The sequence below is a fragment of the Mustela nigripes genome, chromosome 5 (assembly GCF_022355385.1).
Source record: "Mustela nigripes isolate SB6536 chromosome 5, MUSNIG.SB6536, whole genome shotgun sequence".
Classification (NCBI taxonomy): Eukaryota; Metazoa; Chordata; class Mammalia; order Carnivora; family Mustelidae; genus Mustela; species Mustela nigripes.
In genome coordinates, this window is record NC_081561.1 from 85,431,552 (window position 1) to 85,449,542 (window position 17,991).

At 37.3% G+C, this 17,991-nt stretch overlaps 1 protein-coding gene across 1 annotated transcript in view; it reads left to right on the forward strand.

Annotated features, from left to right (window-relative positions):
- Positions 1-17,991, forward strand: part of PEX7 (peroxisomal biogenesis factor 7) — an 88,931-nt gene that overhangs the window by 12,212 nt on the left and 58,728 nt on the right. Inside the window, exons 4-6 of the mRNA XM_059399177.1 lie at positions 4,491-4,568; positions 4,952-5,060; positions 17,375-17,481. Of these exons, the coding sequence (XP_059255160.1) occupies positions 4,491-4,568; positions 4,952-5,060; positions 17,375-17,481 (294 nt within the window). The remainder of the gene's footprint in view (positions 1-4,490; positions 4,569-4,951; positions 5,061-17,374; positions 17,482-17,991) is intronic.

Sequence of the window (17,991 nt, forward strand, 5' to 3'; positions counted from 1 at the left end):
ATCTCCTTGATAATGTGATAAGTGCTGGAATGTATGGAGTACAAGGGCATCCTTAGGTCTACAGGGGGAGTTGGAATTAACTATTCAGATGGAGATGCCAGAGGAATAGCATTGGAGGCAAAGGAAAGTGTAGGCTAGAAGGGGAGGGATTGAGCCTGCAGGCCTGAACAGTTGGCGCCTTGGCTGTTAAGCTCAAATTAGTGGAAAGACACTGAAGATTCTTATATTTCATGCGTATAAAATAAATGTAAGCTGTAAAATGTATGCTTGCATATTCATCATCTGACTTAAAAATAAAACATCCCTTATACTGTTGGAGCCACTGCTTACAGATGCTATCTTCTATCTACTTTTTTTTTTGTTTTTTTTTTTTTTTTTTTCTGATTCTATAGTTCTCTCTCCTTTCATCTTTACTCCCTTCTTCCCAGGAGTAACCACTAATTCTGAATTTCTGTTTCTGTTTTCTTTGCTTTTCTTTTTAGTTTTACTGCTCATGTATGCATCCCTAAACCATTTATAGTTTTGCATGGTTTTGACCTTTGGGTAATAAGCAGCAGCACAGACAAATCTCAATGTTGGTAAGTTGAGATGGTAATGGTAAGTTGCAGGAAACCCATAGTATGAAACCTTTGAAGGGCTTCCTACAGGGGAATGATATGTGTGTTTTTATGCAGTGCAGATCATGGATTGGAGGTAAGCAAAGAGAGATGGGGAGGCCTGTGGAAGGATGCTGCCTACAGTCTAGGTGGTAGGTAGAGTGGGCTTGATGGCTGTAGCCTCTTAAGAGAAATTATATACGAACTTTTAACCATGGTCCTTGGGGATCAAACCCTGTTTGATCTTTAAGCCTGTTTCCTGCTTCAGGGTCTTTTCCTGTTCTTCTGCCAAAGCCTTTCCTCTCAAACCTGCAGAGTTCTGTCTTCGCTATACTCAGGTCTCTGCTCAGTGGGATCTTCCCTTGCCACTCTATCAAGAAGTGCCTCCTTCCCTTTTGTTGTTTCCCAGTCTCCTTCCTTGGTTTTGTTGTACTCTCTAGCTTTTCTTTAAAATCATGATCTGAAACTGTTTACTTATAGCCTGTCTATAATCCTTGAGGGTGGGGACTTTATCGGGCTTGTCTAACATTATACCCCTCTTTCCCCTGTTCCTTGTACATAATAGGTGCTTAGTAAATACTGCTTGAATGGACTAGTGAAGTAACTTGAAGTTGGGATAATGGAATCTACTCATCCTTTTTTGACTGTCTCCCAAACATTTCCCTGGCTGTAAACTTTTTTTCAGAGCCTGAGGTCAGTGCCCAAACCCTGTTTCCGCTAGACATTTCCACTTTACTATCTTGCTGTCACTTCAAAGTCAGTTATGTCTAAAATTACACATTATCTTCTTTCCTCCAGTCTTCCCATTTTATTAATGCCACCACCACCAACAGTCCCCAAGCACAAAACCTTGGTGTTATCCTGCAGTGTTCTCTAGTCCTAATCCCTCGGGTGCTATCCATGCCCTTGTATGTCTTTGGGGGAGTTTATGATCACTGTTTTCATTTCTGTTTTCTGCTACTGACATTTTAGCTAGGCCTCAAGGCCCTGCTTAGATCCTCTCTTCTGGGCATCAAGCTGAATTTTCCATCCCAGTGCCATTTTATACTTATGTCTATAGTTTTTTTTTTTTAAACAATATCCTGGCTTGTACTGTTAGTCACTTACCCATATCCTAAATTGTAAACACAGTAAAACACATAAAATACTTGAGTTGCCTTTATTTTCTTCTCTGTTGTCCCATTTTTAACATCACCATGTGCGTCCTGTCCTTAGTTTTGTCCTAGTCCTATTGCTTGCACTTTCTTATGGGACTGATGGGACACTGCCATAGTTCTCTTACCTCCTGTCTTTTATTCTCACTAGGGCTGGGTTCTCTCCGAGCCTGTGGGGGCTCTCACAGTTTTAAAAGGTGAGAAGTCACAAGGTGTCAAATTCTGTATCATGCTGGACACGTGTAGAGGCAGTGGTATCTGAGGTGTTGATCTTAGTTTTTAGTTATATCTGTTGTTATCCTCTGAAATGAAAACAAAAGCTCTTTATAACTACTTAGTGATACAGATTGTAAAGGTTAATTTTGCTGGATAAATTACTTAACTCCCATTTATTGAATGCTTATTAAGTTGCAAAGGATGTAGACAGACATATAGGATGGTTTTGCTCACATGGTGGATCTTCCAGAATCTAGCAGGTATTTAACACAAATTGTAGTAAAATATGGTAAATGTAAAATTTAGGTAGGTACAAGAAAGATGCTATCAGAATGCATGGAATGAAGCATTTCAGTCATTGAGGGTTTTGTCGAGGGGAAGCTTGTTTCATAAAGGATGTAATGGGGCCAAGACTTGGCGGATGAATAGGAGTTCACTAAGCTCACAGGGGCTTTAAGTCCTTGGATTTGGATAATTCATGAAAACAAAATGGAATCAATCTGGGCTCTAATGAAGGGTGATACCAGTGAGTCAGCAAGGAAGGGAGACTTTTATTTCCTTGATATTGCAGCCCAAGGTCATTCCAATTCCACAGTGCCCTCATGGAGCATGATGTAGAGATAGCCTGGCGTCATGATTAAAAGTGGATTCTGCAGTGAGGCTGCTGAGGTTCAGAATTCAGCCCTGCAACTTACTAGCCTTAGGAATTTCAACAATTTATTTAAACTTCTTGGGTTTTAGCACAGTATTTACTTCATAGAGGTGAAGATTAATGAGATAAAACATGTAAAATCCTTATGACAGTATCTGGCACACAGTAGGTGCTCAATAAACATTTGCTGTTGTGTTTTTTTTTTTTAACATTTTATTTATTTATTTGACAGAGAGATCACAAGTAGGCAGAGAAGCAGGCAGAGAGAGAGGAGGGGAAGCAGGCTCCCTGCTAACAGCAGCAGAGAGTCTAATGTGGGGCTTGATCCCAGGACCCTGAAATCATGACGTGAGCCAAAGGCAGAGACTTAACCCACTGAGCCACTCAGGCGCCCCTATTGTGGTTATTTTTGACTGTTCACATCAGCCTAGAGTAGCAGTTGACAGACTGCTACTCATGAGATGTGGCCAACCAAGTGTGCTCTCTGATTTGTAAATAAAGTTTTATTGGGATACAGCTATGCCTACTCATCAAGTGTCACCTATAGCTACTTTTGTGCTCTCCCAGGCTGACATACAGAACCAAGTGGCCCATAAAGCCCCAAATTACTGCTCTTTACAGAAGAAATGTGCCATGCCCTGGCCTAGAGGATAAAATCAAGCTCTTTAGCTCTCAAGAACTTCTATGACTATTTCCGCCCATAACAGATGGCCATAGCAGCTCTTTGGCTTTTGCTGCCCCTTCTGTAAGAGGTGCTCTTCACTGCTGGATTGTGGCTTCTGCAGTGTTCCAGCTGATGCTCTCTCTTCTGCATGAATATGGACAGCAGCAGGGCTGGGACTAGGATAGGGTGGGTGGGGCACTTACCTTAGTTACATGATTAAGGAGGACCCCCAAAAATTCAGTAGTCAAATAATGTCTTGATGCAATATTTTTTAAAAATCCCAATTGAAAAAATCCATGATGAGAAAAATATCAGTTTTAAGCAAAGATAGGATTAGTATTACTGATATTTTTAAAACTGAGCCTCCAACATGACTCGCCATGGTACATGTACAAGACAGCAGAGAAGAGGTAATCCATACTTAAGCTACAGCAAACTGCAGACCCTCTGCTTCCTACATAAATGTGGTAGCTAGAATTTTTAAGATTCAGAAGAATCTGCTGGCTGGTTACATTTAATGATGTATACTCAGGTCCACATCAGTACTACTTTAATAAAGAACAATTATGCACATATTTTGTGGAACTTAGCTTACAGTAGCGATCTATATATAATCTGTTGTGTAAGATGACAGAATAAAACATATTTCCATAAGTTTTCAAATGGCTTGTTTGAAATGGTTCACTGAAAGCAGTAAAGCATAGATTAGAATAGCAGCATTGGATAACTAAAGCTGTTTACCAAGAGATCTGAAAGGATTACCTGGTTCCTATAAGCTTTTTCTAAGAAAGGCCAGATAGGGATATTAATTGAATTTTAATGCTTTCTGATAAACACTGACCTGGCAAGCTTTTTTAGACGACTAACTTTCTAATCTGCTTTGACATTTCTACAGGGTGCTTCAAACAGTGATTTGTTGGTAGGTTAAAAATATATATGATTTGTTTTAGTGAAGGAGGTTTGGAAATCATCTGTAGCATTCTGTTAAAATAGAAGGGAATCTTATCTGTAAGGAGTATGTCTGGAAGAATGGGCAAAATGACCTTCCCATTTCTCAGGCACCATGTTGAGATTTGTAGGACTTCATTTGATGTTTCAATGAAGTGAATTAGTTATTCTAACTGGCTATCACTGTTATAAAGAGATAAAATATAATATTGAATTTCATGCTCCTTTACTTTCTAAATGACACATTAAAATATTTTTAGGTCTATAGTGTTGATTGGAGCCAAACCAGAGGTGAACAGCTTGTGGTGTCTGGCTCATGGGATCAAACTGTCAAGCTGGTATGTTAGCATTACTGTATTTAAAACCAAATGGTCTCTTCCATAACACTTTCATTGAGTTTTTTTCTTTTCTAGAACATACTTCTATATCGTTTCAATTATACAACTAATTTTCTTTTAAAAAAACTATAGTAAAGCATTTATTAGAATTTAAACATTTTTAACCTTTTGGCTGTAAACTAACCATTAGCTCAGCATTGATTATTTTGGTCCCTTAAATACTGTTCTGCTTTATATGAAAATAGACTTTAAAGAATCCTTGAGATATGTCTGACTGTTACATGTGTACATATAAATACATAGGTGGTGTATTGTATATATTATGTATATAAACATAAATTTGAATTTACCTCTAAGTAATTGATTTATTCATTTGTTTATAGTGGGATCCAACTGTTGGAAAGTCTCTGTGCACCTTTAGAGGCCACGAAAGTGTCATTTATAGCACAATCTGGTCTCCCCACATCCCTGGTTGTTTTGCTTCAGCCTCAGGTAAATAATTCCGAATTTATCAAAAAAGCCTTACTTGTAGTGAGTGATGGCTTTGCTTTCCCCAGCAGGTGGCACTGTGTACTTGCTATTTGGAGGGAAAAAGGGACCACAGTTCTATCCTTTGTGCTCTTTAGATGGTTTCATTCTTCATCAACCTCTAGATAAGATTTAGCCAGGCCTGGACTACTTTCCAACTATTAATGAACAAATATGGTTTGTCTTAGGCATATCATAACTGGTTATAAATCTTCCAAAATTGGGAACTCATCTAGTTCTTTTTATTAGCCACTGAGTTCCTTCTTTTAGGTGGCATTATCCTTGGTTTGTTTATTGGAGTAAAGGTGGCTAAGTCTGAGTAACAGTTACAAAAGGTATAACATGTGCTAATTAATGACAAGTATTTATGGTGAATGACAAAGTAAAATTATCACTCTATTTCTTGCTAATTTTGTAGCTTACGAAAAATATAAATTTATAAAGAAAAAACCAAAAATGGTATCCTACATAATCCCTCTACTAGACTTACCATATGTACAGTGAGGAAATTCAAACAGCACATAAAGATGCCAAATAAAAAGTCCTCATGCCTCCCCCTTCATAGAACCATGGTTAACTTTTTTTGTATTCCTCCATAAAAATTCTTCTTCTTTTTTTTTTTTTTTTAAGATTTTATTCATTTATTTGACAGACAGAGATCACAAGTAGGCAGAGAGGCAGACAGCAGGGGCAGGGGTGGGGCAGGAGCAGGCTCCCTCCGAGCAGAGAGCCCAGTGTTTGGTTCCATCTCAGTACTCTGGGATCATTATCTGAGCCAAAGGCAGAGGCTTTAACCCACTGAGCCACCCAGGTACCCCCCAAATTCTTATTCTTATTTCAGAATATATGGTACAAAAGTAAAAAATGTTTGGGGCACCTGGGTGGCTCAGTTGGTTAAGTATCTACCTTTAGCTTAGGTGATAATTTTGGGGTCCTGGGATGGAGCCCCACAGTTGTGCTCCCTGTTCAGTGGGGAGTCTGCTTCTCCCTCTCCTTTCGCTCCCCTCCCCCTCGCTCTCTCTTTCTCTCAAGTAAATAAAATCTTAAAAAAATGAATAACGTTTGTGGGGAATACGCCCAAGTAAAAAGTCAGATGTCTTTAAGGGCTGAATTTGCTTAGTGATGTTAGGTTTTATGTGCTTGTAGCTATAAAGTTTTTGTTGTTGTTGAAATTATACAGGAAAATAATATAACTGTGAATCAGAAAATCTCCCGTCCCAAGTTCATTTTCCCTGCTGAAAACATTGTAAAAAAGCTTTTGATTGTGACAATTTTTTAGTAGCTTAGTCCAGTATTATAGTTGAATTGGGTGACTCATGCGACCATTCAGGAGTTTTTAGACTCTAGTTTTAAATAAATTTGATGGAAAAAAAATTCATCAATTATATTTTATAAATTATATATGAATTTATATTATATTCTTAAACTTATGGAATCAACACAAATTTAAGTTAGAAAAAGAGGTACACCATGTTTCTTTTATTTGATCTACCACCAATAGACACTTGGCTAAAGGATTTTCTGAATACCTTCCTAAAATCTCTGACACTTTAATATACATTACTTCATTTTTCTTTTAGATGATTTGTGTTGTGTACAGAGTGCCATTAAAGCTATAAAAAGTGTAGGAATGAAACAAAGGTGAACAACTAATTGTCACAGGCAAGGCAGGGTTGCTCTGCTAGGCTGCCTCCTCAAGTCACTTTGACCTTGCCTCTATGAACAAATAGTGGGAAGGCAAACTGATGTCTCTGAGTATTCCAACGTGAGGATTTATTAAATTACATCATTTGGGGGGAATATATTCATAAATACAGCCTGTATGACACTAATGACTTTCTTCCTTTCTTTCTTTTTTTATTTTTTTTAAAGATTTTATTTATTTATTTGACAGACAGAGATCACAAGCAGGCAGAGAGGCAGGCAGAGAGAGAGGGGAAAGCAAGCTCCCTGCCGAGTAAAGAGCCCAATGTGGGGCTCGATCCCAGGACCCTGGGATCATGACCTGAGCCAAAGGCAGAGACTTTAACCCACTGAGCCACCCAGGTGCCCCGACACTAATGACTTTTAAAAGTGTTTCTTATAGAGCAGCAACACCTTATAGATTAGTCAAAACAATGACAACAACCTTCCCAGTCTGGATGATGTCAGTTAATTCTGATAGTGAGAATCTGGTAATATGAAGATAATAATTATTTTAAAGATTTGGACCTTGAAATGATAAATAAATGTACCTTTTTAATCTTTTAAATGTTTTCCAATTTGATGAATGGAAGATGATACCTAATTTTGTTTTGACTTGTGTATTTGATTACTAGGGATAGTGAATATTTTTTGTATGTTCATTTACCACTACAGTTTTTCCTTTGTGAGTCTTGTGTTCATGTTTTTGGCCCATTTTTCTACTGAGAACTGTTTGTTGTTGTTTTTCTGTATTGATGTGTGAGCTCTGTTTTATATTTAAGAATTGGTCTAATGTATCTTACATATATTTTCCCAATTTTTTGTTTTTTAACCATTTTATTTTCTTTTATGTTGTATGTATGTTGTATATGCATTTAAGTTTTTTGGTATTCAAAACTGTCAATTTTTTGCTTGATAGGTTTTTGGCTTTCATTTAGGATGACAAGGAGTTGGCTCAGTGAAAAGTAGGAGGCCTTGCATGGCATGGAAAGAGAGGCCATTGTAGGCTGAGAGAATAGGATGTCCAAAAGTAAGAACTTGGCACATTTGAGGTACTGAAAGAAGACCCGGGAGACCACTGGTTAAGAGGAAAAGGTCGTAAAAATGAGGTTGGGCAGTAGAGGAGGTGCCCACCTTATGTACTGGATTCAAGATTTTGGATTTTATCCTATGGACATGGGCAAGGCACTGCAGAGGTTTAAGCAGAGGAGTGATATGATTAGGCTTGCATTTAACAAAATTCCTTCTGGCTCTGTGTAGAGAATAGTTGGGAGGTGAGCGGGAGTAGATGTGGGAAGATTAACTGACAGATGAAGGAAGGTATGGATAAGGATGGCTGCAGAAGGGCTGGCTGACATTAGGCTGACTCAAGTTGGTATTTAGAGATGATTTTATAATATGTACAATAGGTGAAGAGAGAAGGATGAGTAAAGAGTAACACCTAGATTCCTGCCAAGGATAAATTGGTGGGTGGTTAATGTCATAACTGAGGTAAGAAATACGTTTGAAAGAGAAGATCTTGAGTTTAGTTTTAGAGCACACTGAGCTCATGGGACAAGGGAGTTGTCGATGAGTAGGGCGAGTTTGGAGCTGAGACATCTAGCCTCGTGAATAAATTGTGTCATTGGCTCATAAGTGATAACTAAAGCCATTGGAGTAAGTCAGAGTCCCCAGGAAAGATTAAACAGAAGAAACCTTAGACTAGAGCATAGGTTGGCACACTATTGCCCTCAGATCAAAATGACCCACTGACAGGTTTTGTGAACAAAGATTTAGTGGAACACAGCCATGCCATTCTTTTATAGATTGTCTGTCTGTAACTTCTTTTGTGCCATAATGGCAGAGGTGAGTAGCTGTGGCAGAGGTGAATGGCCCTTGAAGCCAAAATTACTTATGTTGGGTCCCTCACAGGAAATGTTTGCTGATGCTTTGTATGAAGAGTCTTGAGGGGACATAAAGCAATGGAAGCCCTTTCATGCAGTTTGGTTGTTTAGGGGAAGAGAGAAGAAAATAGCTAGAGGAAGAGGTAGAGTGTGTCTACTGTTGTCTCCTCATTTAATTATCTAGTATCCTCCAAATAGGCTATCAGAAGGATAATTGTTCTTTACTTGCTACTAAACTCTGTTAATGCTCTGAGTTGTTGAATTATGTTGAATGGGTTCCATAGTAAATACAACGTCACAGAAACCCTTTTCCTTCTGTTTATTTTATAATTTTCTTTATTTTAAAAATTTTAAATGACCAAATGTCCCTCAATTTTAAAGCATTATTAGGTTGAAGACACTCAGAACTGGAAATCTTCAGGTAAATTGTGTACAGACAAACATGTCCATTAGATTAAGGAATTTCCTGGATTCTAAGGTAGGAGAAAGTAATAGTAAATTCTGTGTATAGAAGTTCAGTTAAGTAAAAAATGTTCAGTGTTTGAAATTAACAGCATGGTTTTCTAGAATGAAAAACAGTATACTTTTAAGATTATTACTGTTATTTTCTAAATTTCTAAGTTGTCTGAGTTAGAGTGTTTTGTCCATAATCTGAGTTAAATCTTTCCCAAGATATTAAATCTCTTGGGATAGAACTAGTAATATATTTTTCCTTGGCACATTTCCTTTTCCATGCCTAAATTTCTTACTGGATTTTTAAAAATTTTTCTGTGGCATAGCTAATTGTAAGGCTGGGTGGATATTAAGTAAGTGATAGCAATATTGATGTGCTGTTCGAATTAACTAACCCTTTAACCTGCCTATGTAACTTGAGTTAGTCATCTTTGTGCTTTTAATTTAGTGTAAATGCTAATGAATTTCATGCTTATAGTGAGTCAGTTCTGTAAGATGACCACAGTTTCGCATAATGGTTATAATTTTACTATAGGTGAAAAGCCCTAATACAGAAAGTATTGGTACAAGTTCAATTAAAATTCTTTTAAGGATGTGAATTAGACTGACATTAGCATCCTTTTCTTTGAGTAGGGATGCCCTTTGGCCTTATATCCTACAGTTTCAAAGAAGTCATTTCAAACCCTTCATGAATTAATGGTATAAGATAGATCTATGTTCAAAATGAACTGAAACTTAACTTCCTTTCTGGTGAAGCAGTGAAGACATGTCTGGTGCAAGCTCTAATTGGCAACATCCATAATAAGCTGAAATTAATAATGAGTATAATTTTACATATTTGGACAAATATTAATAAGTAAAACTCCTTGAACTACTGATATATTTTATAAAAATTCCTTTACCTTACTATTGCATGTAATTTTGTTGATGTATATTATTATTTAAGGTTCTAAAATTATCTTCATTTGTTTTTAATCATTGCTCTTTTTATGACTGAGACCAAATATAAAATCTGATGGTGACAAAATCTTGAACTAATACACCTGTGTTTATTTAAATGTCAGGCAAAATTCTGTGTATTAGCCTTTTTTTTTTTTTTTGTACTTGTCAGAATTCACTCATTTATTTAACAAGTATACAACATGTACTGTATGGTAGGCCATGTAAGATGTAGGAAATCCCAGAATAAGCAAATAAAAATTGGTTTCCATATGATACAAGAAGTACAAAAAAGATCCACTTGGCAATCTAAGGGAAGAAATGTAACAAACACCCTTTATTTGGGCTGAGTCACACACACTCCTTTTGCTTTTATGGTGGTCTTTTGTGTAGCATGGTATACATAATATTGAGTATGGATGTTGCATAAAGAATATTCAGTGTATGAGAATGAATAGCATTAAAAGGCTTATTGTGTGGAGAGTTAGCAATATAATCACAAAACTTAACTATCTGCATATTGTAAATAGGTATTATTTAAACAATCTTTTATCATCACAATGTCCATTTAGTTGAATAGAAAAAAAAGGTTATCTGTTTAATGACATCATCTTCATGTGTTATATTAGAAATAAATATAAATAGCAGCCAGAATTTCTTTTGTTGAAAGTCAAAGAAATTCTGAACCAAACCACTTTAAGAAGACAATTTATTTGCTTGCATGGTTGAAATGTCCAAAATTACATCTGGATTTATACACATGGCTGGATGTAGGACTTAGAGGATGTTCTTGCCATCTCTTCTGTTTTTGTTAAGTTAGTTTTGTATCAGGCACCATGTGAAAGTAAGATGGCAGCAGCTTCAACCCCTCTATCCTTTCTGGTTTCCGTCCAGTATGAAAACGTGTGAGACTCCTTCTCAGACATCTAAGAAAGTTCCATTTTCTCTCTGATGACCCACGTGAATGTTTCTAATCTGATCATGGTGCCTAGGAGAGGAGGATGTGATGTGTTGGTTGGGGCCCAGCTTACACCTACCGTTGGGAATGGGAAATGAGAGAGAGGGTGGTAGTCCATCTCTTACACCAAGAATGGAAAAAATGAATAGTGATTAGGTGGGAGTGGTTCTACGGGGCCTATATTCACTAGACTCTATGCACATCCAACACTAAAATCAAAGGGATTTCACAAAATATGGACCTGTGAGGTATAAAATATACTTTAAAAAAATTGGATAAAGGAAAGCCATTTGCCAACTTTTATGATTTTAGAAACTCTTTAGAAGGTTTATTTATTAAGCATTTGCCATTTTCCTTCATAATGATTTTCAAATAATAGCCTCCTTAATAAAGTTGAAAAGATTTGAAGTTTTTTCTTCCACTCTACAAGAGGAGGGTTTGTGGATGGGGCACACTCTGAAGCTCTCACTGTGCTTTTGCCATTTCAAGTGAAATGAGGAAATTTGCTTACCAAGCTGTATACAATGTATTAGGAGGCTAGTGAACATCCTTGCATATTTTCTTGACTTGTTTTCATGCATTTTCTATCAGGCATGTGTATTCTTTTACATAGCTGAGTGCCTTACACAAGCAAACACTAAAATATTTTTAATTACTATTATATAAGATATAGGAAGTAAGCATCTTATTAGAATTTTGAAAACCTATTGGAGGTTAATTTTGGTTGTTGAGAGGGACATTGGCAATGAGTCAGTCAGATATTAAGTGAATGAACACTGTTTTCTGAAAGATACATTGAAAGCCGTTGAAGAGACATTGAGGAAGAAGAAAACAGACAGGGTTCCTGTTTCTTAGAGCCGCAATCCAGTGGAAAAGAGAGATCCTGTGGAAAAACAAACTAGCAATGGATAATGCAAGGAGTGTGAAATTCTCTGGAGAGGTACCATAGTAAGTAGAATCCAGGAAATTCCTTAATCTCATGAACATTGTCTGTACACAATTTACACTGCACTGTCCGAGACAAAATTCTTCTTTCACCACTATGATCTGACTTCAGGTCATGCTGCTTAATGTCCGTCTCTTCATTCCTCACTTGGAAAACAAGGATGACGGTAATACTTATTTCATGGAAGTTTTGAGAAGGATTAAGTAAGTTAATATGTACAAAAGGCTGAGAACAGTACCTGGCACAGAGTTAGGGCTCTATAAATGTTACCTTCTATGATTAACGTGTGTGCTCAGAATTCTGTGTCTTAGAACACAGGTAAGGATTCTTGAGCTTGGCAAAGTTGGCTGGTCAGGGTAGCTAGTTCTCCACTCTGAGAAAACAGCGTTCAAGCTGTTGCTCCAGTAACTAAGCGTTAAGAGATGAGAGCTGGGAAGCAAAGGAATGGGAGGTGGCAAGAACAGAGCATATTTGGGGAGTATCTGAATGACCGTGGCATGTGTTTGTGTTGTAAGAATTACCAGTGCTCCTCTGGGGAACTTGCTCTGGGTAGAATCTGGAATGCTTGGTTGTGTGATGGTTTACAAGGTCAGTGATCCTGAAACCTGGCTGGCCACTGGAATTGTTGGGGGAGCTTTAAAAAAGCAACAGGATTCTGGGCTCCATTTTAGTCCTGATGAATCAAGTATCTCTGGGAGGCACATTTTTTAATTACCCCAGCTGAACCTAGCGATCAGCCTCTTCTGGAAAATGCTGTTCTAGTCTACAGCATAGCTTTGTTTGAGATGCCAAACTAATAGTTTATTTCTGCTGGTGCAATGGGAATTGCATGCTTAATATTCATCTCTCTTTAAAAATCCACAGAATGGTTTCAGTGCTGAATTCAGAGAGGAAGTGGTTTCTGTAGTTTGAGAATGCCTTAGTTGTCCCTCCCGCCCAAGTGTGTTGTTTGAGTTGTATTATGGTCTTCATCAATTTTCTTACTTTGTCTTCTTGCTTACAGACAGGAGCCTGCTATGAAACCTACTACAATCTTTGCATAAGAAATCTCAACTGTAAATTTCATGGTTATGGAAACCAAAGTTGTGAAATATTTGTTTTTACAAATATTACAAATGGCAGAAGCTTACATGATAGGCAGTCATATGGTTAATTATGTCACTCAACTTCTTATAGCCATTTATATTTTAAAGATAATACAGGAGACTATAGCATTGAAGTCATTCCAAGAATTGAGTCACCTTCGAAGTTAGATGGTGTTTACAAATCTGGAACTAAATTTGTTAGCATTGGCTAAGTTAGGACAGGCCAAAAGGGGGGAATTTTTAGAGATTTAGATCTAGATTTACTTTCCAAAGCATTCTGAGTTTCTCTAAGGACATTGTGTTTTGTCTAGTTCATGAAAGTTGTTAGTAGGACAGAATTCATATTTCTAAATTACATGAGATAGAAGGGAAGACTATTTAAGCTCATTACATTAAGAACATTAATATGAAGTAAACTTTCTTTTGAACCATGAAAACTAAGTTACTGCTATTACAGACTCCATATAATTGCATAAGTCATAGCCATGCCTGAATGAATGGGTCTGGTAGTTAAAAAACAAACAAACAAACAAACACACTTCATTCTATTCTAAGAAAAAAGTCATATTACATTTGGTAAGCATCTGACATTTCAATTCAGTTCAATTATTTGGGCCCAATATGCATCCTTTTGCTGCTCAGTTCTTTGCAGAGTCAGATCCAATGTTGACACTCATTCTCCCTCCTCACCTTACTCTTACCTGCTGTGGCTTGAAATTCAACATAGTAGCATCCAACATTTCCTATTCTGCACTATGCACCGAGACTGGCTGGTTCTGTTGCCAGTGGCTGGCCTGCCACTGATAGGGGAAGATGGTGGCACTATCATAGGGCCCTGGTCAATGTCTGGCTGTCAATGAAGGGTCAGTTGTCTGGAAAATGCAATTACTAAAAAAAACCAACATAAGTACAGATATCTCAGTGGCTCAGAGTTGAGTGAGTCATGGTACTGTTGGGCCAGAAGCTGTCTCTCCTACCTGGAAAATAGAGTGAGGAGGATGAAGTGACAAATGTGTGCAACAGAAGTGACTGTCAAGTAAATGGAATTCTTAGCTCCTTCAGAGCAGTTCCCTTCTTCTGGTGTCTTTCAAGTTAACTGCAAGATGGGACAACCTAGGCAATGGCTTTTCTGTGTGTGTGAATGCTGCTTGACTGTGATGGTAAGGAACCAAAATATTGCTCCAGAGAGATGTGGAGTGGACACCCACCCAGTCTTTGTTATTGGGTGTTTTGCTTAATCTTTTTTTCCTATGTAAATATGCATGTCATATAAAAATACATGTAGACATGTCTGTGAAGGGGGTGGGATTATGGACATTGGGGAGGGTATGTGATTTGGTGAGTGCTGTGAAGTGTGTAAACCTGGTGATTCACAGACCTGTACCCCTGGGGATAAAAATATATGTTTATAAAAAATAAAAAATAAAAAAAAAATAAAAAAAATAAATAAAAATACATGTAGACATGTGTTTTTTAATTTAAATTCAGTTTAGTTAACATATAGTGTATTATTAATTTCAGAGGTAGAATTTAGTGATTCATCAGTTGCATATAAAACCCATCAACCACCGCCCTTGATGTCCATCACCCAGTTACTCCATCCTCCCACCTACCTCCCCTCCGACAACATTTTTTGTTTTCTAGAGCTAAGAGTCTCTTATGGGTTGCCTCCCTCTCTGTTTTATCTTATTTTATTTTTCCTTCCATTTCCCTGTGTTCATCTGGTTTGTTTCTTAAATCCACATATGAGTGAAATCATATGGTATTTGTCTTTCTCTGCCTGACTTATTTTGCTTAGTAGAACACCCTCTAGTTCCATCTCTGTTGTTGTAAATGGCAAGATTTCGTTCTTTTCTGATGGCTGAGATAGATGTACACATACACCCCACATCTTCTTTATCCATCCATCTGTCTGTGGACATCTGGGCTCTTTCTGTAGTTTGGCTATTATAGGTGTTGTTGCTATAAACACTGGGGTCCATGTGCCCCTTCGAATCACTTCGTAGTGCAATTGCTTAATCTTTTAGTGAAGTATAATACACATGTGGAACAGTGCATAATCTTAAGTGTACAATGCAAAGAATTTTCACAGTGAGCACATACAGGTGTGTATGTAGCCCCCAGATCAAGAAACAGAACATTCTGAGAGGCTCCCCTACCCCACTCCAGGGTGGGTGACCACTGTCCTGCCCTTTAATAGCATAGATTAGCTTTGTGGTTTTTATACTCCTGTGTCAGGTTTCTTTTGTTCATTATGTTTTGTGAGACTCCGATAATGTTGCTAGAATAACAGTTACTTCTCCATGGACTGGCCCGTATTCCTTGTAATGTTTTGATACTTTAATCTTTAGTTTCCCCATTTGTAAATTACTATAAAAATTACTTGTTATATTATCAAAATTTTTACCTCAGTTTTTATGGTTTTAAAAAGTTAAGGCATACAAAATGTTTAGACCACCACCTGGCATAAAATAAACACTCGATAAATATTGGCCATTATTCACAGCATTCTGAATAGGAGTGGGAATGACTTCTAATCATGGGTATGCTTTCTTATTTTTTTCAAGTATATTATCTCATTTAAACTTGATAAGGTAAATATTTTATCACAGGTAAGGAAACTGAGATTCAGGTAAGTTAAGGAACTTGATTAAATATCAACAGGTACAAAATGATTGAGCTAGATTAGGACTAGGCCCCAGAACTCTGGAGCCCACATTCTTAACCTCTACATCTACCACTGACAATTTAATGCTTATCTTTCTTAAACAACTTCCAAAGAAATCGAGAAAAAAAAGCACTATCTAAAATTGCAAATGTAGCTACATGACAATATGATTTAGAATTGGGAATGCAGGAAAATATATGTAATTAAGCAAAGGATAATTTAAAATTTTAGTATTATCGTATACCATATATAAAGGTATCTGTTTGTGCCAGAGACCATGCTAAGTGCCAGAAACTTTTTTACACTATATGCTTGTACAACCCTGAATGCAGGCATTCTGTTGCTTTTTTAGAAATGAGGAATCAGTTTCAGAGTTATTATATAACTTGTGCAGGGTCACACAGCTACTAAACAGAATTTCAGACCCTGACTGCCATCACACCGTAGACCATGTTCTTACATCCAACGGTACCAGCTTACTCTCAGCATCACTGCCTGTTTCTAGTTGGCTGTGATGTTAATACATATATATATCCTGAGTTTTATTCATCAGGTCATTTTGTTGTCTTCTTTTAATTTATAAAGATCAAAGGCAAACAGCATATAAAACATTTAATGAGGTGACTGTGAAGCTAAGCAATGTGAACCATTTTTGTAATAATGCAAGATATAATCCCCAAACTTTTCAACTTGTTTTTTCCAAGGAGAGAAATATACCTCTGGCTGGCCTGTTAAAATGTAGTAAACATAAACACAAAGATGAAAAATTCTCGGGGCGCCTGGGTGGCTCAGTGGGTTAAAGCCTCTGCCTTTGGCTCAGGTCATGATCCCAGGGTCCTGGGATCGAGCCCCGCATCGGGTTCTCTGCTCGCCAGGGAGCCTGCTTCCCCCTTCTCTCTCTCTGCCTGCCTCTCAGCCTACTTGTAATCTCTGCCTGTCAAATAAATAAATAAAATCTTTAAAAAAAAAAAAAGATGAAAAATTCTCTATTTTGACTTGGTAGACTGCCCACATTTAACAATAAAATTGTTAGCATTCGGTTTCTTATAGACTAGAAACCGATGATTTTCAGGACATTTTTCCTGTCCTGAAGAGAAATGCACTATGTGTTTTTGTGTGTATATAGTCATCACTGTCCTTGTTTCAGTGTGAAATTCAGATTTTCCTGCTTTGAGTAGATGTATAAACATTGTTGTAACATATTACTTTTTGTAGTTCCTCACTTTTAGTAGTTCCTATACATTATTATAGTTAAAATCAATGATGTAAAATCATGGGGCAGGTGGGTGGCATAGTCAGTCAAGCCTCCGATTTTTGGTTTCGGCTCAGGTAGTGATCTCAGGGCCATGAGATCAAACCCCACATTGGGCTTCCGCCTCACTGCGGAGTCTGCTGGAGATTCTCTCTCATTATCCCTCTGCCATTCCCACTCATGTGGAATGGCTTTCACTCTTTCTCTAAGTCTTCAAAAAACAAAACAAACAAAACCAATATATATATATATATATATATATATATATATATATATATATATATATTATATAAATGGTAGTAACCTCCCAGCAAACCAATGTATTTTCCCTTAATTTATCATCATGAGTACAGTGTCACTAAGCATCCAAGTGGTGTAATGGAAAGTGATCAAGTCTTCATCTCTCACCAGGTGATCAAACTCTGAGAATCTGGGATGTGAAGTCAACAGGAGTCAAAATTGTGGTTCCTGCACATCAGGCAGAAATTTTGAGCTGTGACTGGTGTAAATACAATGAGGTACCCTCCTGTCTGGATCTGTCCCTTGCTGCTGAGCCCTTCTTTTTGTTGAAATGTTCTGGATTTTATTTTCTCTTCCTTTATGTGGACTTTGGTAGTGTTTATGGACCATTAAGTTGAATTCAGTCCCTTTCAGTTCTAATTGATGATTGTGAGTGACCTGCATTAGCATTAATTGGATTTAAGTGCACATGAAACGGGCAGAGTAAGAAATAGAAATTCTCAAAGTTCAACAGTGCAGGCTTACTTGCTTATTTGGGAAGCTGCTTTACAGTTTATGTATTTTTTTTTTTTTTTTTTTTATTGCTCTTAACCCCACCAATTTGTATCGTCTGCTTGCATTTCTCATTCACTTTGCTGGTTAGGCTGCTGAACTATTTGTAATTTGATTTTTAGTTTGATGGTCTACCAGTTTTGTTTGTTTGTTTGTTTTTTAAAGTTTTTTTTTATTTATTTGGCAGACATCACAAGTAGGCAGAGAGGCAGGCAGAGAGAGAGGGGGAAGCAAAC